Source organism: Pongo pygmaeus, chromosome 11 (assembly GCF_028885625.2).
Source record: "Pongo pygmaeus isolate AG05252 chromosome 11, NHGRI_mPonPyg2-v2.0_pri, whole genome shotgun sequence".
Classification (NCBI taxonomy): domain Eukaryota; kingdom Metazoa; phylum Chordata; class Mammalia; order Primates; family Hominidae; genus Pongo; species Pongo pygmaeus.
This window is the reverse complement of record NC_072384.2, coordinates 82,731,553-82,758,888: the sequence shown is the minus strand read 5'-3', so window position 1 is coordinate 82,758,888 and position 27,336 is coordinate 82,731,553. Positions and strand designations below refer to the sequence as shown.

The window sequence follows — 27,336 nt, the reverse complement described above, 5'->3', positions numbered from 1 at the left end:
GAAATTTTCACGCTTTGTCTCATAGTTTATTTAGAAAAACAGCTTTCAGAGTTTTGATCTTGCTCAGTTGTGTGGTAATTGTTAGTTGTTTTGTGCTTATGGATGTACGGCTGAATAATTGAGTTAATTAGTAGAGTTAGCTGTCATTAGTGACCTCTGGATTTTGCTTCCCACTGGTCTTTATTTTAAACGGGAATGCTGATGGCATGAGTTTGTGTAATGAGCCGGTAAGTCGATCAGGAAGCAGGTTACCCTAATGGGGAATATATGGGCATGGAGAAGGCAGATTTGGGATAACCACAGTTGCCAAGATACAGAATGAATTTTGCTTCTTTCATGTATTTGAACCCTGAGTAGAGCTAATATGGAGGTTAGGAGTTGCCTCAAATTCTGCACTTCTCTTTTTGGAACTACTACCCAGACTAGGATTTTTCTTCAGTAGGTAGTCTACTTTCTTTGGAGCTTTGTTCCGGATTAGTTCAAAGTGTGGTTCCTGGATCAGCAACATCAGCAACACCTAGGAACTTCTTAGATATGCAGAATCTTGGTCCCTACCCAAGACCTACTAAACAGAAACTCTGCAGATGGGTCTTAACAATCTGTTTAATGTACTTTCTCAGTGATTCTGATGCAAGCTAAAGTTTAAGAATCACTGCTCTAGATTATAGCCCGATGCTAAGAGTTGTGCAGGACCTAGAATATTGAGGACCCAGCATTTGGAGTACAGTTGTAAAATTAATTATCCTGATACGTATTAGGGTTCATTTTTGGGTCTATTGACTGGATTTGGGAGACTCCTTAGGAAAGATTTTTTTTCCTGTCTCCAGAGTTTTGGATTACTAATTTCTGCCTTGTTTTTTATATTTATAATCCAATTTTATCTGTTTTCTGCCTTCAAAGATTTTCTTCAACTTTCTTGTCAAGACTTGGTCTTCTGTTTTAAGAGCTACTTTTAAATTTTTTTTTTTGTCCTTTCATCCTAATTTTGGTAAAGGAGATTGATGTGTAGTTTAGTTAATAAGTCATCCCCCTAATCTTGGGCAATCTATTTTATTTTATTTTATTTTTTTGAGACTTGAGTCTTTTCTATCACCCAGGCTGGAGTGCAGTGGCATGATCTCAGCTCACTGTACCCTCCACCTCCCGAGTTCAAGCATTTCTCTTGCCTCACCCTCCCGAATAGTTGGGGTTATAGGTGCCCACCACCATGCTTGGCTAATTTTTGTATTTTTAGTAGAGATGGGGTTTTCACCATGTTGGCTAAACTAGTCTCAAACTCCTGACCTCAAGTGATCCGTCCATCTTGGCCTCCCATAGTGTTGGGATTACAAGTGTGAGCCACCACGCCCAGCCTGGGCAATCTATTTTAAATTTATTTGCCTTTTTTGGTCCAATTTAAACAAATAAATATACTTTAACTCATAACACGTATGTTAAAAACAAACACTTTTAACTTGTAAGGGATAAAAATTTTCAGAGAAACTTTGTATTAGTAGTAGCAAGTATTTCGTAAGTGTTAATGTACAAAGAGGTGTAAGACACTAAGTGAAATCTGATTTCACTTGATATTAGGGTGGAAAGTCAAGTACATAAGAGGATAATGTTTTATAAACAAAATTTCTCTTGAGGGCTCTTTAATCTTTCATACATGTATTCTGTTTCTTTGATTGTGTGCCAGATTGAATAATTGGCTTGTTTTAGGGGCCCTGTTGTATGAAAAATATTTTTGTAGAGTTCAAGTCAAAGAAGTTAAATATGTGTGTATGACTCTACAATATATGCCTACTTACAGAGTTAGCTTGCTTCTCTAGTGACCCAAGAAGGAAGCTTGAGCTAAGAATCAAAAGATAAATGGCAAGTTTTATGTTAAAGTGTCAAGATAGTTGTACAGCTATAATAGGAGTTTAAACATCGGAGTGATTATTGAGAATCATAGGGAAGTCTCAAAGAAAATGGGATTGGTTTCTAACTGGCCCACTACAGAACCTTGTATATAGTAGACACTGAGTAAATGTTCAGTGAATGAAAGATGAGGTCTTACGTCCTAGTATAGAAGACTAGAGAGGATATCAGTCAGCATGTATAAAATTATACATTTATATAGGATTTCCAGATTAGATAACAAAAGGTAAAAAAGATATTTAGAATTCATATAATAAAGAGCAGCTTAATATATTGAAAGTATTGGACTTTAAGCATGAATAATTGGGGCTAAGTCCTAGCTTTACTACTTTAATAGTATTTTAGTAAAGTCAATGACCCTTCACTTCTTCAACTATAAGAAGCATATGGACCAGGTGCAGTTGCTCATACCTGTAATCCCAGTTCTTGGGGAGATTGAGGTGGAAGGATGGCCTGAGACCACAAGATTGAGACCAGCCTGGTCAACATGACAAGACCCCATCTCTACCAAAAAGAGAAAAAAAAAGAAAGAATACCACCTGTCTTGTCTACTACACAGGATAATCATTTGAAATAATATATATGAGAAGACTTAATAAACTATAAATTGCTATTAAAAATGTGAGGATGCTATTAAAATGTGAGATGCTATGATTTATTCTCATGATTAGGAAAGTAGATTCTCTTTATGTATGTATGCATATTATATATATATATAAATTATATATGTATTTTTTGAGACAGAGTCTTGCTCTGTCACCCAGGCTGGAGTGCAGTGGCATGATCTCGGCTCACTGCAACTTCCACCTCCCGGGTTCAAGAGACTTTCCTGCCTCAGCCTCCTGGATAGCTGGGCGTGCCAACACTCCTGGCTAATTTTTGTATTTTTAGTAGAGACGGGATTTCACCATGTTGGTCAGGCTGGTCTCGAACTCCTAACCTCATGATCTGCCTGCCTTGGCCTCCCAAAATGCTGGGATTACAGGCATGAGCACCCGGCCATTAAAAAATTTTTTTTTGAGACAGGGTCTGTCACCTAGGCTGGAGTGCAGTGGCGCAACTCAGCTCACTGCAACCTCTGCCTCCTGGGCTCAAGCAATCCTCACACTTCAGCCTCCCACAGTGCTGGGATTAAAGGCGTGAGCCACAGCACCGGGCCCCAAGACAAGCTTTATTTTTAAGTTATTATAACAACCGTAATGATTACTGCATTATATGTTAGTTAGAAATTTCTGAACTTTGGTTGAAAATATTTTATAAATGTTACTTTTATTAAAATGACTTGGTTCATAACCCAGAAGTGACATTTTTCCCGTTTTGTCAGTGCAGGTTCAAATAACTGGTTTTGCAGAATACAGAAAATTATAATTGGAAAAGAATCATGTTGTTACCATGGTTTATACATATGTATTGTTACTGTCACTCAGAAGCCTGAATTTAGTGATCGTGGTTACGTTTCTGTATTTTTCAAAAGCTACACTGTCACCAAACTTTGGAATACTTTTACATTTACATTTGTATTTGCTTTCTTTTTATTTAAAGTTGGCTTTATTTTGTGCCATGGGATCCTAAATACTGACGCTACAGCACTGAACCTTTGGAAACTAGCTCTTCAAAGTAGCTCTTGCCTCTCTCTGTTTCGGGATGAAGTTTTCCACATTCACAAAGCTGCAGAAGACTTATTTGTAAACATACGAGGGTATGGCATTTTCATTTATTTTGTCTTTTTTGGAGAAGGGTGGTGAGTGAGTTATCTTTACTGAAGTTTTGGGGATAAAGGAGTAGTCACACTCACTGTGCAGGAAGATACAGCCTATACCATCTGACTTGGATCCCAGGAAGTTGTTTTTAATGGTCATCCTGATAGTTAATAATCATATTTTTTACAGGGAACTTCACATATTAAAAAAAAACTGAGGTTACCTGACCTTTCAAAACATGTAATATAGGAGAAGGAAAATACGTCTTCTTTTGCAAGTCATATATGATTTTAAATGCGAAAGTACCATATACATTTTAGAGGTTTAAAATTTTTTAAGTGTTATTTTAGAATAGGATGTACTTGTAAAAGTATATGAAGCAATAAAAAATAGTTAATTGGATTAATTATAACCATTACAGAATTCATATCACTGCATGTAGGAAATCATGTTGTTTTTATTTAAATAATAGAAAGTATTCCACATGATTTATTTTCATTTATTTCCAGTTCAGCAGATAATTATCTGAAATGTGTTTCTTTGAAATTTTTAATAACTTTATTTCTCTCCACTTGAGATTCTGTAGCCAATGTATAAAAACCAAATTGAACTCAGACTTGGTGGCAATTGTGAAATCTTTTAAAAATAGGATCTGCTGTACTTACTTTGAATATTTATGTTGGGCTTCCTAGCTTCAAATAACAATGAAATTTGCCTGTATTTATTTCACATCCAGTTGAATAATGACTTAATGACATTGAAATGAAATAAAACTTCTAGATATTTGAATGTATATGTCGGACACTAAATGTAAGCCAATATATCCCACATTTTAGTGTACATAAAAATTACCCTGAAATGCAAATTACCCTGGATTGAAATCCAGGTTCCTGAGCATCACCTCTAACCTCCTCTATCTGTATCTTGGAGAGGTTAAAGGAATCTGCCCTTTTCTTCCTGAGTACTTTTTTGAGAGAAAATACAAACAGAAAAATACATACATCTTAGTTGTATAACTCAGTGACTTTGCATATGAAAACTCTGGCGTCATCACCACTTAAATCAAGATGTACGAACATTTCCATCATCTCTGGAGCATTCTTTTGTGCTTCTTTCTGGTCAGTACTGCCATGCCTAGTCCCCACTCCCCCCACTCCTTTCTCAAGTGACTACTGTTCTGATTTCTGTCACCATACTGATATTCTTATGCCAGTGACCTGTCAGTCATATGATAAATAGTGCCCTATGTACTTTTCAGCTCTTATTTTAGATGGTGGAATACCCTGAAATATTATATGCAAGATGGGCTTTGTCACTTTCTAATTGATTTAGATTGAAAATCATGAAACTTATATTAATATCATGTACTAGCATACTGACAAACTTATTGTAGAATCATATTTAAATATATGTAAACATTTAAAACCAGTTAGCCTCTGTATATTGAGTGAACTTACGTATGGTGCAAGTAAATTTAATGGCATAGTGAAACCAGTTGTCTTTGTTATGCTTTATTAATAATAAATTTATCATTTGAGAATCTCTATTTAAAATTGTGAGACGTTTCCATTTTTAATTTAATTGTGAATGATCATCCAGTTTAAAATATGAATTATCATAATCAAACCATAAGTATAAAAGTATTAATTATAGAGGGTGATGATTACAGAATTATTATATTTTGGAAATTTGCTCAAAGAATACATAAATAAATCTTAGACCACTTAAATATAGAAGTTGGAGTTCATTTTAGTGTAAGAGATTTTCATTTATTTACTTATTTTTTTATTTGTTTTTGAGACAGAGTTTCACTCTGTCACCCAGGCTGAAGTGCAGTGGTGTGATCTTGGCTCACCGCAACCTCCGCCTCACGGCATCAAGTGATTCTCCTGCCTCAGCCTCCCGAGTAGTTAGGATTATAGGTGCCCGCCACCATGCCCGACTAATTTTTGTATTTTTAGTAGAGACGGGGTTTCACCATGTTGGCCAAGCTGGTCTTGAACTCCTGCCCTCAAGTGATCCACCCACCTTGGCCTCCCAAAGTGCTGGGATTACAGGTGTGAGCCACCGTACCCAGCCATAGTGTAAGAGATTTTTAGAGAGGTTGTCAGGAAGATATTTTTTCTTTAACATTTCAGGAATTTTGAGTTTTTATATCTATTATTCATGAAATTATTTATTAGCATTTGTTTTTATGGTAGCATCTTTAAGCTGATGTTAATTAAATGTTTTTTTATTTGAAAAATAAGTTTTTTAAAAAAAATACATAGCTTAAAATCATATATAGTTCTCTTAAAATAATTTGAAGTCGGCAAATGCTTTTCTGCCTCAGTTTTCTCCTTCACAAAACCTTTTTATCCAAACAGTCACTACTTTTGATCACTAATATATATCCTTTCAGAATTTTTTCATGCTTAAAGGTAGACTTGATTAAAAAGTCAGAAATGATAGCTTTGTCAGTACTTTAGATTTTTGGAAATCACTTCTGATGTTAATTACATCAGAAGTATAATTTCAGTGTCTCCATTGGGGCTTAAGGAAGTAATAACATTTAATAAAATGAAAATCTATATTGTGAAGTTTAATTTTATTGTTGGATTTAATATAATGTTACTTTTTTTTTTAGGAAGGCTTGACTGGACATCTAAGTGCTAGGAAAAAGTGTGGGTAGATTCTTCCATGCACTTCCAGTTTGAGGGCCAGTTTCTAAATTGATAATGTCATTTTTAATTGACTTCTAGTATTAGACTTACTCATTTTGACAGTTATTGATCAAATTAAACTAACGTTCTAATTTGTTTTTGCACCTAGCTATAATAAACGTATTAATGACATAAGAGAATGCAAGGAGGCAGCCGTGTCACATGCGTAAGTAGTTTTATTTTATCTGTGGTAGCTTTAATCAAGAAAAATTCTTAAAGCATCATTTTGTTGAAGTGAGTACAGATTAATAGTATGCAAGATATGGTAGTAGAAGGGGGGACTTTCAGTCAATGAGAAGTATTAAGTATATTTCCTCAATATGTAGAACCTTGGAATTAGTGAAGTCAGATTTTAAATGTTTTTGAAGTGTTGATAAAATGCTATAAGGAAGTATCACACAAAGGACTCTTACTTTGGGTATAATCTCACTGCCACTATGCTCTGCATACCAATATGATTTTTGTACTACTACATGAAAATTAATATATCTTTATAACTCTTACAGATAATATTTACTTTTTTTTTTTTTTTTTTTTTTTTGAGACAGTCTCACTCTGTCACCCAGGCTGGAGTGCAGTGATGCCATCTCGGCTCACTGCAGTCTCCACCTCCCGGGTTCAAGCAATTCTCCTGCCTCAGCCTCCTGCATCGCTGGGATTACAGGCACCCGCCGTACATTCCCAGCTAATTTTTGTATTTTTAGTAGAGACAAGTTTTCACCGTGTTGGCTAGGCTGGTCTTGAACTCCTGACCTCAGTGATCAGCCTGCCTTGGCCTCCCAAAGTGCTGGCATTACAGGCATGAGCCACTGTGCCCGGCAAATATTTACTTTTAAGAGTACACCTCTTTCCCAATTTTAGTTTCTTATATTAGTAAATATATAGATATCCTAAGTGAGAAATTAGTATATTTTAAATCTTTGAACAACTTTCCAGTTTTCTCATAAAATAATTCTAAATAATTTGATATTTCACTTTGTTATGTATATGATATACTTAATGTAGAATATTTTCTCCAGTGAACTTAGGTACTATATACAGATAATATTATTTGATCTATCAATATTTCTATATAAGGCAGAGAGAAGACAAGCATCACTCCATAGAGAAAACTATAAAACCACAGGAAGTTTTAGAATTTCAGTTTAGGCTATAAGGGTAGATATTGGGAATTTAAACCATCTTTACTCATCGTATTTGTGCTATATCATTCCTCATGCATATTTTATTTACTTGAATGAAGTACATGTGCTTAATTTTTCAAAAATGATTTCTAGTGCAGATAACGTACTTTGGAGTTTGTTAGAATTCCTCTCTAGATTTGCAGAAATGCACATGATTATTATTTCTTCGTGGGATAGACCCTACTATAGGCAGACATATAGGCATAGCTATCTTTTATAAAGATCTTTTACAAGTAAGGTATTTTTATTTTCCTTCTTCTGTTTATTAAATAAAATAATTATAAGTAGTAAGCAGTGGTAACTTCTAGGACTCATTACCATGTGCCAGGCCCAAGTACTTTATAGACATTTTCTCCCAATAACCATTACAGACTCCTCACAGTAATCCTGTGAAGTAAAATAATCAAAATAACATTTGTTCATTTTCTTCTTGGAAATGACACGATGACTTTGTTATTGTCAGTAAAAAGAGCTTGTCATTGAAATTAAGTAACAGAAGCACTATATATCAGACATCATGAAAGATTGTGCATCTTTTGAGACAGATGTCATCATACTTATTCTACAGATGAAAAACTGAAACTTAGAGTTGGAACCTAAGGTCATGCAGGGAGAGGATGGATTTTGAGTCCTCTGAAACTGATCTATTGTGTCACAGCGAAATTACTAGTGTTGTGTATTCGTTATACTTGGGTTTTTGGCATAGGCATCATTCATACACACACACACACACGCACACACCCCCCTATCTAAATTCTAAAACTTTCTTGGAACACACACACACACACACCCACCCACGTTTTTGGCATAGGCATCATTCATACACACACACACACACACACACACCCCCCCCATCTAAATTCTAAAACTTTCTTGGAACACACACACACACACACACACACACACACACACACCCCCATCTACACACACCCCCATCTACACACACACACACACACACACACACACACACACCCATCTAAATTCTAAAACTTTCTTGGAGCAGTGTATATTTTGTGTAGTATGAGGAGTTGGAATACTTAAAACATTTTATGATTTTTTTTCTTCTGTTAATGTGTGAGAATGTTTTCTAATCTTAATTTTAAAATAAGTAGTATATGAATATTTATGATTATCCCTTCCTTTCCCCATCTTTCTATTTTTGAACAAGAGTGCCAAGTAGATCTCATCCCAATACCTTTATTGACTATAGCTCTTGTGTATTCAGTTTTGTATATTTAATAGGAATATAACAATAAGAATGTAGATAACCAGATATTTAAGTTATATTTATTAATTTCTATATGGAAGTGACAAAAATTTATACAGTTAGTTTTTGCCTTCAAGGATTTCTTTCTTTTTTTTTTTTTTTTTTTTGAGGTGGAGTCTTGCTCTGTCACCCAGGCTGGAGTACAGTGGCATGATCTCAGCTCGCTGCAACCTCTGCCTCCTGGGCTCAAGTGATTCTCCTGCCTCAGCCTCCCAAGTCGCTGGGATTACAGGCACCCACCACACCTGGCTAATTTTTTGTATTTTTAGTAGAGACGGGGTTTTGTCATGCTGCCCAGGCTGATCTCAAACTCCTGAGCTCAGGCAATCTGCCCAAGTTGGCCTCCCAAAGTGCTGGGATTACAGGCATGGGCCACTGTGCCTGGTCACCGTCAAGAATTTCATAGTCTATAAAGTGCTTAAAACTATATGGTACTAAAATTGGATAAATTATTCATAAATAAATAGCTAGATGTTGGGAAATGCTTCTTGAAGGACTGGTCTTGAAGGTTGGGTAGGATTTTGATAGATGGAGAATAACAGAAGAAACATAGTTTAAAAAGCAACATAAGAAAGGCAGGATAAATGTAAGATTAGAAACTCACTTAACGATAGACACATAGAAGATGATTTTTATAGGAACTTTGGCTTCCTAAAAAAAGACTTTGGAAGTTGAACCTGTAATGCTAGTTACTTTAATTGCCAATAATAATTTTAGTAGAAGCAGATAAACTATTATGGTGTCTTTCCCCGTAGCGGTTCAATGCACAGAGAAAGACGCAAGTTTTTAAGATCTGCACTGAAGGAATTGGCTACTGTCCTCTCTGATCAGCCTGGATTGCTAGGTCCCAAGGTAATTCATTTAATTATTATTTCAATAATTGTGCCATATTAAAATTTTAAAAAACATTTCTAAATGAAATTTTACTGAAATTTGAGCCAGGGACTACATAAAAGGATTTTTATATTTAGTGGAGAATGAATTTGCTGACTTGACATTCATACATCGTACCTCCCTGCATTCTTCTCCCTTATATGCATGCTCTCTCTCATACGTACTTACAGGTTCTCTTGTGTCCTCTCCTGTTAGTCTCTTCACTCTTTTGAATTGATATTATCACTTCTTGCCAATGACTTTTCACATAGAAAGAGATTACCAGTTTTGTTTTTAATCTTTGAATAAGAATAAACACTTACTTTTTTTTAAACAGGCACTTTTTGTTTTTATGGCATTATCCTTTGCCCGTGATGAAATCATCTGGCTACTTCGTCATGCAGATAACATGCCAAAGAAGAGTGCAGATGACTTTATAGATAAGTAAGTTAGCAACATTTAAAAAATTATTTTCTGTATATAGATGCTTCTTGATTTACAATGGGGTTATGTCCTGATACACCCATTGTAAGTTGAAAATATTGTTAAGTTGAAATGCATTTAGTACACCTATTATACTGAACATTAGAGATTAGCCTAGCCTACCTTAAATGTTCTCAGAACACTTTTATTAGCCTACAGTTGGGCAAAATTATCTGGCAACATAGTACACTGAAGAGTATAGGTTGTTTATCTTTCTGATCACATAGTTGACTGGGAACTGCGGCAGCATCATGAGAGAGTATCATACTGCCTATTGCTAGCCTGGAAAAAAGTCAAAATTCAGAGTACAATTTGTACTAAATGTGTATCGCTTCTGCACCATTGTAAATTAGAAAGATAGTACATCCAAATCACTGTAAGTTGTGCACCATCTGTATTCTGATTTATGGGCTGGGGAATCTGGAGACTTATATTTGAAGCAAAATTATTTTGAAGAGCTTGGAATGTTTGTAATGTATCATTAGATGATATTAATTAGACTGCAAAGTCAAATTTAGTTTTAAATTAGGGCTTTTCTCGTAGTATGCTTTGTGGTGATAAAGTTTTTGTTTTCTTGCTATGCTCAGTAATATTTCTTATGGAATTCATTTTTTAAAACTATTTACTACACAAAACATTTAAATAAAAATCCTGTTTGTAGAGTTGCAACTCAGTGTGTCATTAAAACGTCTGTCTTATTTAGTTCAGTCTCTCAATAAGAGTTAGAAAAATGGAGCAGAGAAATAAGAGCATACAGAAAAATTTTATTTCTTGCTAATCCTCTTTTATTTGAGATTTTTTGATGATGTATTTATGACATGTCCTGTTTTTTTAATTTAATTTTTTTTTTTTTTTTTGAGATGGAGTTTTACTCTGTCACCCAGGCTGGAGGGCAGTGATGCCATCTTGGCTCACTGCAACCTCAACCTCCTGGGTTCAAGCGATTCTCCTGTCTCAGCCACCCAAGTAGCTGGGATTACAGGCACCCACCACCATGCCCAGCTAATTTTTGTATTTTTAGTAGAGATGGGATTTTACCATGTTAGCCAGGCTGGTCTTGAACCCCTGACCTCAAGTGATCAACCTGCCTTGGCCTCCCAAAGTGCTATAATTACAGTCGTGAGCCACTGTGCCCAGCCCTGCTTATTTTCAGTTTGGGTTTTCTGCTATTGATTTTTAGCCTTAACTTTTTTTCTTTGCTTTCCATGATTTCTTTATTCATGAAATGATTTAAAAAGGAAGTAATTGACATTAAGTATTAAACAATGCCCTTTATAAGAAAAATGCTTTTAGAAATAAGATTAAGGGCATCTAATATATTCTTTAATAATGATGAATTTATTATTTGAAATATTTTTCTTAAACTTTTAAAAAAGGCACATTGCTGAATTAATATTTTACATGGAAGAGCTTAGAGCACATGTGAGAAAATATGGACCTGTAATGCAGAGGTATTACGTGCAGTACCTTTCTGGCTTTGATGCTGTTGTCCTCAATGAACTCGTGCAGGTAAAAACTATCTCATACTATTTCCCTTTTGTTCCTTCCTTCCCACCTTTGATAGTATTTGATTTGTTTGTTCAAGCGTTTATGAAATATCATGTGCCAAGCGATAAATCATGTTTATATTTTGGAGATCATTACCTAGAAGGGAAGAAACAGTTAGTTGTAGTCCAATGTGATAGGTGTTGTGCATCAAGTGTATATAAAGCTCAGAATGAACATAAGGAAAGACACAATTATTTATCCCGAAGATGGAGGTGTATGCTAACCAAATTACAGAGGGCCTTGGGAAAGAGGAGGTTAGTCATAAATCAGGTGTACTACTTAAAAAGATCACCCTGGTTCAGTGTGAATGATAGATTGCTGGGAACCAAATGAGGAGGCAGAGAGACCAGAAGAAAAATGACTGCAGTAGGCTAGATGAGAGGTGATGAGAGTCTGAACTTGGGCAGTAGCTATGGAGATTCAGAAGAGATGATAGAGACAATATAATTGATAATTAAGTATTAGAGGGGAAGTAGAATAAAAATCTTTTTGAAGAAGATTGTTAGAGGATGGCCAGTAAATAAAGATTTCGTATAGACATTCCCATTTAAATGTCCAATTTTTTTTCCTTAATTGGTTTTTAGCCTTTTTTTGCTTTCCATAATTTATTTATTCAATATTTTTCATCTTTATTTAAATTTAAAAAATTTTTTATTCCAAATAAACTGACCCTAAGGAAATAATATTTTATTTTGCTTCACTTTATAGAATTACATGTTTCAAATGACTGTAAGCTAATATATAGTATAAAGAAAGAACAGTTAAGAATCCTCTTTATATAAAGACTACTCTAAAGCTGCTAGTTTTCCAGAGAAATAACCATACTTTGAAGTTCTCATATTTTAAATCAACCTAAAAATATAATAAGGAAAAAAATTGTTCATGTAATTTTTTTTACCTTGAATTATATGCTGTTACAAGCTAGTATTCTAAACTCTATAGTTTATTTCTTCTTTTATCCACTAGATGGAGCTCAGATACTTCCTTTCCATGGTCATTTAAAAAAGGAACAGAAAACCTGGGGTATTATTGCCTTACTATAATTTTATTTGAATAGTTATTACTTAACAGATAAGCTAGAAGCTTTTGTTACTGTTTATTATTTATTCATACTAGCATACAGTTTAAAAAGTAAACCAGAATTCCTGAATTACTTAATGTATTTTTATATAAAGTGGAGTTTACTAATACTGAGAAGATTAATTCTTAGCATTTCTTCTGGAATTATAGTAATAGTATAGTATCAGCAGCAGTCATACTGATATTAGTAATTGCCAGATTTCTTGATAGTGTATCTTACCAAATCTGTAGAAAACCTCTGTGAGAGTGGATATAGTTATCATTATTTGTTGAAGAAGAAATGCCTTATGTAATTTGCTCCTTATCACCAATACAGCTCATAAGTAATAAAGCCGGTAGTCATACTCAAGTTTTGACTCCAAAGCCTGAACATTTTACCACCCTCTTCTGTTGCAAAGTATATTCACAATGTTTTTCACCATATGCTAGCATATAAATTTAGAACTAAGGTTGTAAACCTGTTAGCATAGTTGATTGCAATAGGTGTTAATATTTTATTGTGGTAAAATATATGTAACAAAATTTACCATTTTCATGATTTTTAAGTGTACAGTTCACTCACATCGTAAAGTTTTGAAAATGTGTTTTATTTATAGTTTGTAAGCTAAGCATCCACTTTTTAAAAGGAATTTATTTTTTAGCATCCACTTTAAATACAGTTTATCAAATATTCATTTTTTAAGCTAGATTGAAAAGGGTTTTTAGGTCTTAATTTTGTTGAGGCCTAACATACACACAACAAAAATCATTCATTTTAGTGCATGTTGTAAATTTTGGTAGCTGTATGCATTTATGCAACTATTACCATCACCATATTCAAGACAGAACTTCTCCAACACCTTTAAAAGTTTACTTATACACCCTTATGGTATACCTTCATCATTCTTTCATAAGCCCCTGACAGCAACTGGTGTTTGTCACTATACTGTCGCCTTAAAAATACTTTTTCATATAAATTTTCCTATATAGTGTATGAAAAAAGTACTTTTTTACACAAAATCATTTATTTTTTATTTCTTTCACTTAATGTAATGGTTTTGAGATTCGTGTTACGGTGTGTGTTAAAATTTCATTTCTTTTTTTTTACTGAAAAATATTCTGTAGTATGGGTATAATACCAGTTTGTTTATCCATCCACTAATTGATAGACCTGAGTTGTTTCCCAACTATAGATGTTTTAACATTACTTTTTGTTTGTTTTTCAGAATCTTTCTGTTTGCCCTGAAGATGAATCAATCATCATGTCCTCGTTTGTTAACACTATGACTTCCCTAAGTGTAAAACAAGGTAATAAGCCTTTTAAATAAAAGCATATTTTCTTCTAATTAGATTTTCAAACTTGATTATTAAGGAGATAATTTACCAATTAATTTGGCTAATGATCTATTATCTTTTAATTTTGTTCTCTGAAGCAAAGATTTCCAAAATGGATTTGTGATGCTATTTACAAAAGTAATAATTACAGTTTTATATTTCTAATTATTAAGCAGGAAAAAAAGCATTTTGTAACAAAAACGATAAGACATTTGCATTTTGTAGCAAATCATGTATTTGGTCCAAGCATACCAATAACAATATTTAATGCCATTTATAAAATGTTTAGTCTGTGCCAGGCACTTTACGTGTATATTATCCCATTTACTCCACATTCTTTTTTCAACACTGTTACTACTTTTGACAGAGTTGGAAACTCTGGGTTTGAGGGTTAACCTCGCTGTTATTGAACATAATTTGCCAAGCTGTAATAGCTATTAAGCAAGAGTAGGAATTTGAGCTCAAATCTGTCAGTCTCAAAAATTGATGTCATATAATCACCTTGCCATTATTTGACACTCCATTCTAGTGGATTGATAGTGTGTTTTAGTTTTATAGTCTTTTGATAAAGGATATCAGAAACCTTGAAAACTTCTGAGTAATAAATGTATAAACATTTTTCTTAGTTCAATCTTTATTGCTACCACATCTAAGTAATGAAACTAAAATAATTTTTTCTGGTGATATTTGGTTTATATAGAGTTATTTTATGGAACTTCAGCATGCTGTCCAAAGTTTCTATTCGTAGGGTCTCTCACATTCTATTCAAACTCCTGTAAATTGACATGTAAGCACACCAAGAATCAGAGAGCTTAGGAGAAAAGCCTTTACTTCCCTTAGCACAACTGTCTCCTTTATCATCGTCTTTACAGGATTTGAGAATTGTTTCACTGTCTTCACTCTTAAATTTTAAAATGTTTTTATTTTTTAATTGTAAAATACACATAAAATTGACCATCTTAACTATTTTTGAGTGTATAGTTCAGTAGTGTTAAGTATATTCATATTGTTGTACAACCAATCTCCAAAACATTTTCATCTTGCAAAACAAATTCTTCTAATGATTATTGAACAGCAGTGCACCATTTCCCTTTCCTGCTAGCCCCTGGCAACCTCCATTCGACTTTCTGTTTCTGTGAGCATGACTACTCTAAATACCTCATATAAGTGGAATCACAGAGTATTTGTCTTGCTGTGACTGGCTAATTTCACTAGGCTTAATGTCCTCAAGTTCAGCCATAGCAGCATGTGTCAGAATTTCCTTTCTTTTTTAGCAGAATAATAGTCCATGATATTTATTTATTTTATTTTTGAGACCCAGTCCCACTCTGTTGCCCAGGCTGGAGTGCTGTGGTGCAATCTCGGCTCACTGCAACCTCCGCCTCCCAGGTTCAAGCAATTGTCCCACCTTAGTCTCCCGAGTAGCTGGGACTACAGGCACACACCACCACACCCAGCTAATTTTTGTATTTTTAGTAGAGATGGGGTTTCACCACGTTGGCCAGGCAAGTCTCAAACTACTGACCCTTAGGTGACCCACCTGCCTCGGCTTCCCAAAGTGCTGGGATTATAGGCATGAGACACTGCTCCCGGCCTCCATTGTATTTAGATACTACATTTTGTTTATTCATTCATTTATCAATGGAAATTTAAGTTGCTTCTACCTTTGACTGTTTTTGAATAATTCTTCTGTGAACATGGGTGTACATATATCTCTTTAAGACCCTGGCTTTAATTCTTTTAGCTATACTCAGAAGTAGAATTGTCTTAGCTCTTAAAATTTAAAATGTGCTTATAGATTGTGAAAACATTAATTTGCTTTGTAATCTTTTTTTTTTTTCTATTACTACAGTTGAAGATGGGGAAGTATTTGATTTCAGAGGAATGAGATTAGATTGGTTTAGGTTACAGGTAAGAATAACCTTTTATTGTCATTCTGTTTTGTTATTTTAGTTAACATGAAAAATTTTATAACAGAACTATAAAATATTCATTGTTATATACCTACTGAAAATATTTCTTTTGTATAATTAACCATAAAAGAAACATTTTGTACTAATTATTAAACTTGGATAAATATATTAATAACTTAAGCCAATATATAAGAGTTTTTGAATAGATTATTATAATTTTAAAATATCTAAAAATTTAAATACCAATCTCTCTCTTGATTATCCTGATTCAAATATTTAATTCTAAAGTGAAAGCACAAAATCTCTTCTGAGAAAATATTTAAAATCTACTGTGGGCATCAGCAAACTTTTTTTAATAAAGGAACAGCTGATAAAAAATTTTAGGCTTGCAGCCATATAGTCTCCGTCATCATGATTGCACTCTGCCATTGCAGTGTGAGAGCACCTATAGACAATACATAACTTAATGGGCATGGCTGTATTCCAGTAAAACTATTTATAAAAACAAGCAGGTGCCCCACAGGCCATAGTTTACCACCACGATCTGTACCAAAAACTTCCATTTTCTGAAAAACAAATAAATATTATTAGACTTAGAGTGCTCATTTAATATATAAGTCTCATATAAATAGTTCCTAAAGGCATTAAGAATGCAAGCCTAACACCTTGGTGTATACTGTAACCTTAATGATAAAAATTAGTTGCCCTGTAAATATTTTAAGTAATTATGGGAAAATGGCCCAGTGTTCTCAATAATCTGCATGTTTTAAAAATCCATATATTTTTAAATGATAATAGTCATTATATCATAATATAGTCATTTGACTCGTGAAGTCAAAACATTCAGTTTGCCCCTTTCCCAGTTTCATTCTCCAGAAATACTCACTTTTAATAACTGGCCTATATTTTTTTAGATGTTCAAACAAGTAAATTAGATAGTACTATGTACTGTTTTGCCATTTATTTTTGTCTTTTTTTAAAAATATTTACTTATTTATTTATATTTTAGAGGCAGGGTCTTGCCCTGTCACCCAGGCTAGAGTGCAGTGGTATGGTTATAGCTCACTGTAACCTCAGGCTCGTACGTTCAGGCAGTACTCCCACGTCAGCCTCCTGAATAGATGGGACTGTAGGTGCAAGCCACCACACCCAGCTAATTAAAAAAAAATTTTTAGAGACTGAATTTTGCTATGTTGTCCAGGCTGATCTCAGACTCCTGGCCTCAGTGATCTTCTCACCTCAGCCTCCCAAAGTGCTGGGATTACAGGCATGAGCCATAGTGCCTGGACTGTTTTGCTATTAAAAATAAATAAATAAAATTTCTATTTGTTTAATTAAAAAGAGAAAATATAAGAAATATTTGTTTGTGGAAGCTATTTTTAGATGGATACAGTCTCAGGAATGACTCTCAGGATGACCATACTTTTCTGGCGGTCTGCTTAGTACTCTGAGGTGCTTTTGCTTTTCTTAGGTTCTTTCCTTCCAACCTCAAAATGCATGAGCACTTTTCTCTTTTTTGTTCTATATTCTCTAGGGAGCTTATTTTTAGAAATGAAGACTTTTATAAATAAAAGCATTAAATAACTTACCAGTTAGTGGGAGATCAGGGAAGTACACTCGAAATACCAACATCCCAAAATGTTAAATGTGTATATATTATAGGTTATTTTCTTATTACAAATAAAGTTTTAAAATTGACACCTCTTTGTTTTTAAAAAGGCAATGAAACAATACAGAAGTAGAACTTGTAATGTAAGAAAAGGAGTGGAATTTCCTCTGCCAAAGGATATACATGTTTAAAAGTTTGAAAGTCATTGTCACAAAGCTTGAACTGCTTCAATCTCCCATTCTCGGTTTATAGGAGTGCCTAAACCAATACTTGGGCTCAGAGAATTTCAGAGATTTAGATGCGTTTCAGATGCACCTTTACATTTGAATTATTCATATGAGAATTTTAGCCTTTTTCAATCACAGCAAAATAAAAAGCATTGAGTGAACATGAAGAATGTAGACCTGATTATTCCTATGTGTAGATTTTTTAAGTTTCTTAAGATTTTTATAAGAGCATTTTTAGCTAGCTATCTGATTTTTTTTTTCATGTAATCTATACCTACTTGTATTAGTTTCCTAGGGCTGCCATAACAAAGTACCAACTAGATGGCTTAAACAATAGAAATGTATTGTTTCATAGTTCTGAAGGCTGGCAGTCTGAAAGCAAGGTGTTGGCAGGGTTGGTTTGTTTCAAGGACTGCAAGGGAGAACCTCTTCATCTCTCTCTCCTAGCTTCTGGTGATTTGCTGGTAATCTTTGTTGTTCCTTGCTTGTAGTTGCATTACTCTAAAGGCATTCTCCCTGTGTGTCTTCACATCATTTTTCCTCTTTGCATATTTCATGTTCAAATTTTCCCTTTTTATAGGGCTACCAGTTATATTTGATTAGGTCCCATTCAGATGACCTCATTTTTATGTGCTTAGCTCTGTAAAGACCCTAATTCCAAATAAGGTCACATTCTGAGGTACTGGGGGTTAGGATTTAGGCACATCTTTTTTTCGGGGATACAATTCAATGCATAACATTGCTGTTAACCATGTTTAGAACATGCAGTCACTCAGACCCCTTTCTACTGCATACAGACCTTTTTTTTTTTTTTTTTTTTTTTTTTTTTTAGTGACAACAGGACAATGCATACAAAGGAAGGAAAGAATGGGACATAACACTAAGCCAGAGAAGTGTTCGCTAGAAGTAGAGAACAAAAGTGCAAGGCAGCAGGCAGGGTCCAGAATCTGGAAAGTTTACATAGGTGTTGAAGAGCAGCTCAAAGGTGAAAGTTCCAAGCCTACAGATTAGACTGTAGGATACAGAAGATAAAATACTGAGCAGTATTAAATACTCTGTAGAAAAATAGCACGTTCATCTTTTGAGGATTTTATAATCTAGCTATGGAGACAAAGCATAAAAAATGTAAAAAATAGCAGCTGAAAATCTGAAAGATTAGGAGATGTCATAGACAGAATATGTTTATCAGTTAATTTCAGTCTTAGAAGGGATAAAGCATTTTTCAAGTTAAAATTGCTTTGAATAGGAAAAAGAAAAGGACAAACAATGAGTAAAGAGCAAGTAAAGAGACTTTTGAGTATAAAGTATTACTGTAAGAAGGGGAAAATATTCACAAGAACTATGAATGATCTGACTTTGATCACTGACCTTTGGTTTCAGGTAGAAGTGCAAGAATTGTTAGGTAAAAGCACATGGCCAGAGAGTGGTGAAGAGTTCTATAGATAGCCAGTAGTGGTTGAGTAGAGCAGACCAGAAGAATAAGCCTTTGGGAGAATTTTAGTAGTGTACTTTGTGCCTTCACTGGTGTCCTATTTAGTTTGGTTCTAAGGTCATTGCTTTTTTACAGGTCACTTTCATCTTTCTCTGTCCTTTTCCTACTCTTAAGAATTCTGTTTGTATTTTTGTCATTCTTTTCTACTTTCTAAGTGATCTCATTCTGTTGTGTATTCCATCAGTCCCTTAAGCATTTTTAGTTGCTCTTTCAAATATCTTTTCTCATCTGTCTTCTAATATATTCAAGTCGTTCATATTCTTTTACTTAAACCTATTCTTTTTTAGTAACATGTTTCTCCCCCCATTGTTGTGAAGCAGTTAAATCATTATCTTGTTTTGTTACCATCCATTTCTTCTGAATTTATTTTCACAATGTTATTTCAATTCTGATTTAATTTTTTTAATTTTAAATTTTTATGAATACATAATAGTTGTACATATTTATGGGGTACATGTGATATTTTGATACAAGCATACAGTGTATAATGAACAAATCTGGGTAGTGGGAATATTTCATCACCTCAAACACATATCATCATATTGGAAACATTCCAAATCTACTCTTCTGGTTATTTTGAAAGGTGCAGAAAATTATTAACTATGGTTGCCCCATTGTGCTATACTAGTTCTTATTCCTCCTAACTGTACTTTTGTACCCATTAACCAATCCTTCTTTATTCCCACTTCCTCCCTTCCCTACTCAGCCTCTTATAACCATCATACTACTCTCTGCGTCCATGAGATCAATTTATTTAGCGTCCACTTAGGAGTAAGAACATGTGACATTTGTTTTTCTGTGCCTGGCTTATTTCACTTAACATAATTACTTCCAGTTCCATCTATGTTGTTGCAACAGACAGGATTTCATTTTTTTATGGCATAATAATATTCCATTGTGTATATATTTACCATTTATCTATTGATAGACACCTGGGTTGGGTTCCATATATTGTCGATTGTGAATATTGCTGCAATAAACATGGGAGTGCAAATGCTTCTTCAGTATGTTGATTTCCTCTCTTTTGGGTATATACCCAGCAGTGTGATTGCTGGATCTGTTTTTAAATTTTTGAGGAACCTCAGACACTACTGTTTTCAATAGCGGCTCTACTAATTCACATTCCCACCTGCAGTATATGAGAGTTCCCCTGTCTCCACATCCTTGTTAGCATTTATTTTCTGTTTTTTTGATAATAGCCATTTTAACTGGGGTGAGATGATGTCTCATTGTGGTTTTAATTTGCATTTCTCGATGGTGAGTGGTTTAAAAATATACCTGTATGTCTTCTTTTGAGAAATGTCTGTTTAGCTCTTTTGTCCATTTTTTAAATCAGTTTTTTTTGCTATTAAGCTGTTTGAGTTCCTTATATATTCTGATTGTTAATGCCTTGTCTGTTGAATAGTTTGTAGATATTTTCTCTCATTCTATAGGTTGTCTCTTCACTGTGCTGATTGTTTCCTTCTTTGTTGTGCAGGAGGTTTTTAGCTTAATGTGATCCTATTTATCCATTTTTTTGCTTTTGTTCACTGTGGCTTTTGAGGTCTAACTCAAGAAATCTTTGACCAGACCAATATTCTGGCATGTTTCACCAGTGTTTTCTTCTAGTAGTGTCATAGTTTCAGGTCTTACATTTAAGTCTTTAATTCATTTTCATTTGATTTTTTTATATGATGAGAGAGGTCTAGTTTCATTCTTTTACATGTGGATATCCAGTTTTCTCAGCACAATTTATTGAAGAGACTGTCCTTTCCCCAGTGTATATTCTTGGCACTTTTGTTGGAAATGAGCTAATAGTAAACGTGTGGATTTATTTCTGGGTTCTGGGTTCTGTTTCATTGATATTTGTATCAGCTTTTATGCCAACACCATACTGTTTTGATTACTATAGCTTTGTAGTAGATTTTGCGATCAGTAATGTGATTCCTCCTGCTTTGTACTTTTTGGATTGTACTTTTCAGGATTGATTTGGCTCTTCTAGTTTTTTTGTTGTTGTTTGTTCCATATGAATTTTAGGATTTATTTTTTCTGTTTCTGTAAAGAATGTCATTGGTATTTAGATAGATAATTCATTGAATCTGTAGATCACTTTGGGTGGTATGTTTAGCAATATCAATTCTTCCAATTCATGAACATGAGATATCTTTTTATCTCTTTGTGTCTTCTTCAGTTTCCTTCATCAATGTTTATAGCTTTCATTGTAGAGATCTTTCACTTTTTGGTTAAGTTTATTCGTAGGCTTTTTTTTTGGTAGCTATTGTAAATGAGATTTCTTGATTTCTTTTTCAATGTGTTTGCTGTTGACACATGGAAGTGCCTCTGATTTTTGTATGTTGAGTTTATTTCATGAAACTGAATTGGTTGATCAGTTTTAATAGAGTCTTTAGGTTTTTGTAAATATAATATCATATTTTCTTCAGATAAGGACAATTTGATGACTTCTTTTCGAGTTCGGATGCCTTTTATTTATGTCTTTTGTCTAATTGCTTTGGCTAGGACTTCCAGTCCTGTGTTGAATAAAAGTGTTGAAAGCAGGCATCCTTGTATTGTTCCAAATCTCAGAGGAAATGCTTTCAGTTTTCCCTGATTCACTGTATTGCTAGCTGCGGGTTCATCATCTATGGCCTTTATTGTTTTCTTCCATACCTAGTTTGTTAAGAGGTATGTTTTCTTCCATACCTAGTTTTTTAAGAGCTATGTTTTCTTCCATACCTAGTTTGTTAAGAGTTTTTATTATGAAGAGATGTTGAATTTTATCGAATGCATTTTCAGCATCTATTAAAATTATACAGTTTTGTCCTTATTCATGTGCATATGTTGAACCATCTTGTATTTATCTCACTGGATCATGATCTTTTCAGTGTGTTCTTGAATTCTGTGTGCTAGTATTTTGTTCAGCATTTTTGCATCTGTGTTCATAAGTGATGATGGCCTGTAGTTTCTTTTCCTGTAGTTTTGTGTCTTTGTCTGGTTTTTGTATCAGGGTAATGCTGGCCTCGTAGAATGAGTATTTGAAAGTATTCCTTCCTCCTCAATTATTTGGAACAGTTTGAGTAGAATTGGTATTAGTTCTTTAAATATTTGCTGGAATTCAGCAGTGAAACCATCAGGTCCCAGGCTTTTCTCTCATGGGAGACTTTTTATTACTGCTTCTATCTCATTATTTATTACTGGTCCTTTCAGGTTTTCTGTTTCTTCTTGGTAGGATGTATGTGTCTAGGAATGTATCCATTTCATGTCGGTTTTCCAGTTCTTTGACATATAGTTGCTCATAATCTCTAATCCTTGGAAGTTTTTGGTATCAGTTCTAATGTCTCCTTTTCTATTTCTGATTTTTTTGGGGTCTTCTTTCTTTTTTTCTTACTTAATTTAGCTAAAGGTTTGTCAATTTTATTTTTCCAAAGAACTAACTTTTTATTTTGTTGATCTTTTGTATTCTTTTTAGTCTGAATTTTCTTTATTTCTGCTCTAATCTTTATTACTTATCTCCTTCTGCTAACTTTGGGTTTGGTTTATTCTTGCTTTTCTAGTTCTTTAAGGTACATTATTAGGTTATTTGGTCTTTCTACTTTATTAATATAGGTGTTTATTGCTATAAACTTTCCTCTTATTACTGCTTTTGCTGTATCCCATAGGTTTTGGTATATCATGTTTTTGTTTTTATTTCTTTCAATAAATTTTTTATTTCCTTAATTTCTACATTGTTCAGGAGCATATTGTTTAATTTCCATGTGTTTCCGAAGTTCCTCTTGTTGATTTCTAGTTTTATTGCACTGTGGTCAGAGAAGATACTTGATATGATTTCAATTTTTTGAATTTGTTGAACTTTGTTTTGTGGCCTAACATATGGTCTCTCCTGGAGAATATCCCATGTTCTGATGAGAAGAATAAATTCTGCTTTTTAAAAATGTGGGACAGTTAATGGAACTCTTTATTGAATTCATGGCCACAGCTATAGCTAATTCCTGTTTGTACTCTAAAGCTGATAAATGGTAAGTAAAACTCCTTAGGCTTAGTTTGTGGTAAATGTCAAGTATATTTTGTCGTCAGAATATTGACATCATTCTTCCTCATTCCTTCTTCTTTTCTGGTAGACAAAAACAACAAAATACAAAAGTCTCCTTTGTGGTGTCACTGTCTCATTGAATAGTAACATCATCCACCTATTGGTCCCTTGCCATGGTAGGGTTTAAGGTTTAATTTTTATCCTACTTACAAGGTGATAATTTACACTCTTACTGTTTCATGGATGCTGGCAAGAAGATATGGGACTCCCGGGTCAGCGACAAAAGACAAAATACTTCATTCACTGCACAGAAAGCAGCATAGGCATCAATGTATATGCATTATTTCTGCTATTTCCCTAAGCTCTGCAGGTGTGATACAGAGGAGCCAAAATGAATTCTGTGCATGTAGTCTGTTTGTGTTGCAGATAAGGAACACTAAATTTGAGGAAGCCTCTATTTTATCATCAGCCGTAAGCATACTTGCTCTTTGTTCCAAGGGAGACATTACCTCATCCCTCAAATTTGATAGCTGCAAGTATAACCCTAAGAAATGGCCTAGAGAATGAGTGGCTCAGGCCTTGCCTTCTTGACATACCCAGCAAGATGTGTGGGAGCATGAGATGCATGCAGGAGTATCTCCCAACAGCCAAAATCCTGACCATCATCTATAATTCTTCTATTTCCCACTATATGTAATTATTTCCCAGAGTAAACTCTTTTAAACTACGATTACTCAAAACCAGACCATTGTAATGCCGTCTTATTGCCACTACTGCCTTCTAATAGATTTCTGCTTCCTTTCCCTTCCCAGTCATGCTTCCCTATTTTCCTCACTATACAGAGTAATCTTTCTAAAACAAAAACTGGCCACCACATAGAACCCTTAGTGCTTCACTAAAAAGTTTAAATTCTTTAACGTGGTATACAGGCTGTTCACGATCTGGTTGAATCTCATGTTTTACTATTTCCCTTCTCTTCTTTGTACTCAAACTCTAGCCGTAACAAACAGTATTTATTCTGTAGGCACCCCTTCTATTCTTATTCTCGGCCCTTCTGAAATGTCCCCTATCCATGGACATGATCTGCTTTTTGTGATTTGGTATCCCAGTTATAGAATTTTTTTCCCCCACAACCTATCTTAATGATTTTCGTTTAGTTCTATCACTTTTTTGGCCAAACTACACCAATTTTTACTATCTTCAGTACTTTTCTAGAGTTTGTCAAATTAATACAGTGTATTATGTGATCCAGTTTTTAGTGAATCACTATACTCTAAAACCTCATTGAATCAACATATGCAGTATTTAGTTTTATCTGATTGCTTCCTGTGTGTGTTTTGTCTCTTAAATTAGGTTGAAGATTTCTTTTGGTATGGTTAATATGACAATTAATTGTTTTACACTTTTGATATTGTAACTTCAGTTCCTTTGGGGTTCAGTGTGAATGACTCATATATTAGACACTGTTTTATGGACATTAGTATTTCAGTTTACTAAATAAATTCTTGATAGGAATTTCAAGGTAGGGTCACTACAGACAACTAACACAATAGATGTTACTGTCAGTGTCACAGTAGATAGTTTAAGTATCTTTCAATGATGCTTTTTCCCCCTGTAAAATGACAAGTCCAAAGTCATTTATGTCTACCTAAACTACTTTTGTTTTTTCTGTACTTTATAGGCATATACTAGTGTCTCTAAGGCTTCACTTGGCCTTGCAGATCACAGAGAACTTGGAAAGATGATGAATACAATAATTTTTCATACAAAAATGGTAGATTCCTTGGTGGAAATGTTGGTGGAAACATCAGATCTCTCCATATTTTGGTATGTTGTAATTTTCTCTAAATCTGGATTTGAAAGTTTTAGTATGTGATATATGTTTCTTGATTGTTTTTGTGTTAGCATAGTCCTTAAGACAGTTCAGTAATAGACCCTTAAGAATAAAGGGAATAGTGGACTTTTATTAAAATGTGCCAACAAAAAGAAGTTTAACCAAGTTGGGATTTTATGTCTATTTTTAATTCTCTAAAAGAGCAACTTACTGATGTGACTTTTGTTTCTTACATTTTTTTGAGGAGTTGAAAACAGTCACTCCAAATTACCTTAAGGCCCTTCTTTGCATGATTAGACTAAAGGGAAAGAAATGTTGTAGATCAAGGTCAAATAGAGCAAATGTTGGAAATTAAATGCCTGGTAACTTCACTTCTATGATGTTAAATTAAACATTAATATTAAGATGATGTGGTGACTACTTCCTGCATTGTGCTTCATTCTCCTCTTTTTCTGTTAGAGTCTTTTTGTTATACTTAGTTTATTTTTCTTCCCTCTCTTCCTCCCAGAAAATGTGGTCCTTAATGGCTATCATTTGTTTTGTTAGTGTCTGTCGTAGTAGTTGTTTAGTAAATCTTTGAATGAATAAGTCAACTTGGTTGGGATCAGATTAATAAACAGTGTGGTGGCCAGGCGCAGTGGCTCACACCTATAATCTCAACACTTGGGAGGCCGAGGTGGGTGAATCACCTGAGGTCAGGAGTTTGAGACCAGCCTGGTCAACATAGTGAAACCCCATCTCTACTGAAAATACAAAAATTAGTCAGACGTGGTGGTACGTGTCTGTAGTCCCAGCTACTTGGGAGGCTTGAAGCAGGAGAATCGCCTGAACCTAGGAGGCAGAGGTTGCAGTGAGTCGAGATCACGCCACTGCACTCCAGTCTCAGTGACAGAGTGAGACGTCTCGTAAATAAGTACATAACAGTGGGGCTAGGATTAAAACTCAAGTATTCTCGCCTCAAGCTGTATAATATCAACTCTATTTTCTGCTTCTTGGCCCTTTTTTTTCCTTTAGGGAAGAGGACTGGAATAACCTAGTATGTCTCTTGATTTCTAAAATGCTGAAATGATCTCAGTGGATGGTAATAGTAGTTTCTATGTATTGGATAGAGATCATCATGAAAAGCTTCTCACTGCATTTATTTTGGAAAATAGTATAATCTGTGTTGATTTTGGCAGTTTGTTAGGAAAGCTTGAATTAGCAGTATTGCAGAAGAAATTCAAATCACCAGGTGGAGAAACCATGCCTCTTAAAGGAAATAATGAAACACATTAGGAAGTATACTTTTTAGATTTAGGCACATCACAGGTCAAATTTGCAAGAATTTTTAAGTTTATTTGGAGCCCAGGACTACTGTCTATCTGGCACAAAGTCTACCTTAGGTAGAACATGAAACATTGTATGTTTAGATATTTTTAGCTATGCAAAGGATCCTATTCCAAAAGAAGAATACAACAATTAGAAAGTCCTATCCCCTTTCTTGGAACTAAAAGCACTTTGAATAATGTTTGAAATTTGTAATTTTCAGTCATACCTAAATTTTATTTATATTTTTTCATAGTTGCTTTCTATTTTTGCCTGTCACATCCAAAATAAAGAAATGTTTACTACTTCTGTTTGTCTTATTACTCTAAGATATATAGTGTTTTATTGACTCACATTCTTTTACATTTAGATTTAACATCTTTAAATGTGGATGCAAATTAAAACTGATGGCAGGCTGGGTGCCATGGCTCACGCCCGTAATTTCAGCACCATGAGAGGCCGAGATGGAGGATTGCTTGAGCCCAAGAGTTTAAGGATGCAGTGAACTGTGATTGTGCCACTGGACTCCAGCCTGGGCAACAAAGTGTCCTCCGTCTAAAAAAAGTTTAAAAAAAATAAAATTGATGGCATGTGATTATTTAATTGGCAATGTTTTTTTTTTTTCTTAGTGGTTCATAAAATAATATTTCTCTTTTTTTTAAATTTATTTTTTAAAAATAGAGACAGGGTTTCACCACGTTGCCCAGGCTGGTCTCAAACTCCTGGGCTTCAAGTGATCCACCTGCCTTGGCCTCCCAAAGTGCTGAGATTATAGGTATGAGCCACCACACCCAGCCATAATAATGGTATTTTTTCCTATTTATAGTGACTTAGCTTTGATGAAATTTGATTATGTAGGAGGCCATAGATTATGGTTTATTATTTTTTAAAATGTTG

The 27,336-nt window shown here is 34.3% G+C and overlaps 1 protein-coding gene across 2 annotated transcripts in view; it reads left to right on the top strand.

Annotated features, from left to right (window-relative positions):
• The window catches only part of NCKAP1 (NCK associated protein 1), a 113,275-nt gene that overhangs the window by 45,736 nt on the left and 40,203 nt on the right, over positions 1-27,336 (top strand). For both annotated transcript variants that reach the window (XM_054478986.2, XM_054478984.2), the window contains 8 exons: positions 3,445-3,601; positions 6,414-6,470; positions 9,511-9,607; positions 9,966-10,072; positions 11,488-11,620; positions 13,945-14,026; positions 15,906-15,964; positions 24,982-25,127. In XM_054478986.2, coding sequence (XP_054334961.1) covers positions 3,445-3,601; positions 6,414-6,470; positions 9,511-9,607; positions 9,966-10,072; positions 11,488-11,620; positions 13,945-14,026; positions 15,906-15,964; positions 24,982-25,127 — 838 coding nt within the window. The remainder of the gene's footprint in view (positions 1-3,444; positions 3,602-6,413; positions 6,471-9,510; positions 9,608-9,965; positions 10,073-11,487; positions 11,621-13,944; positions 14,027-15,905; positions 15,965-24,981; positions 25,128-27,336) is intronic.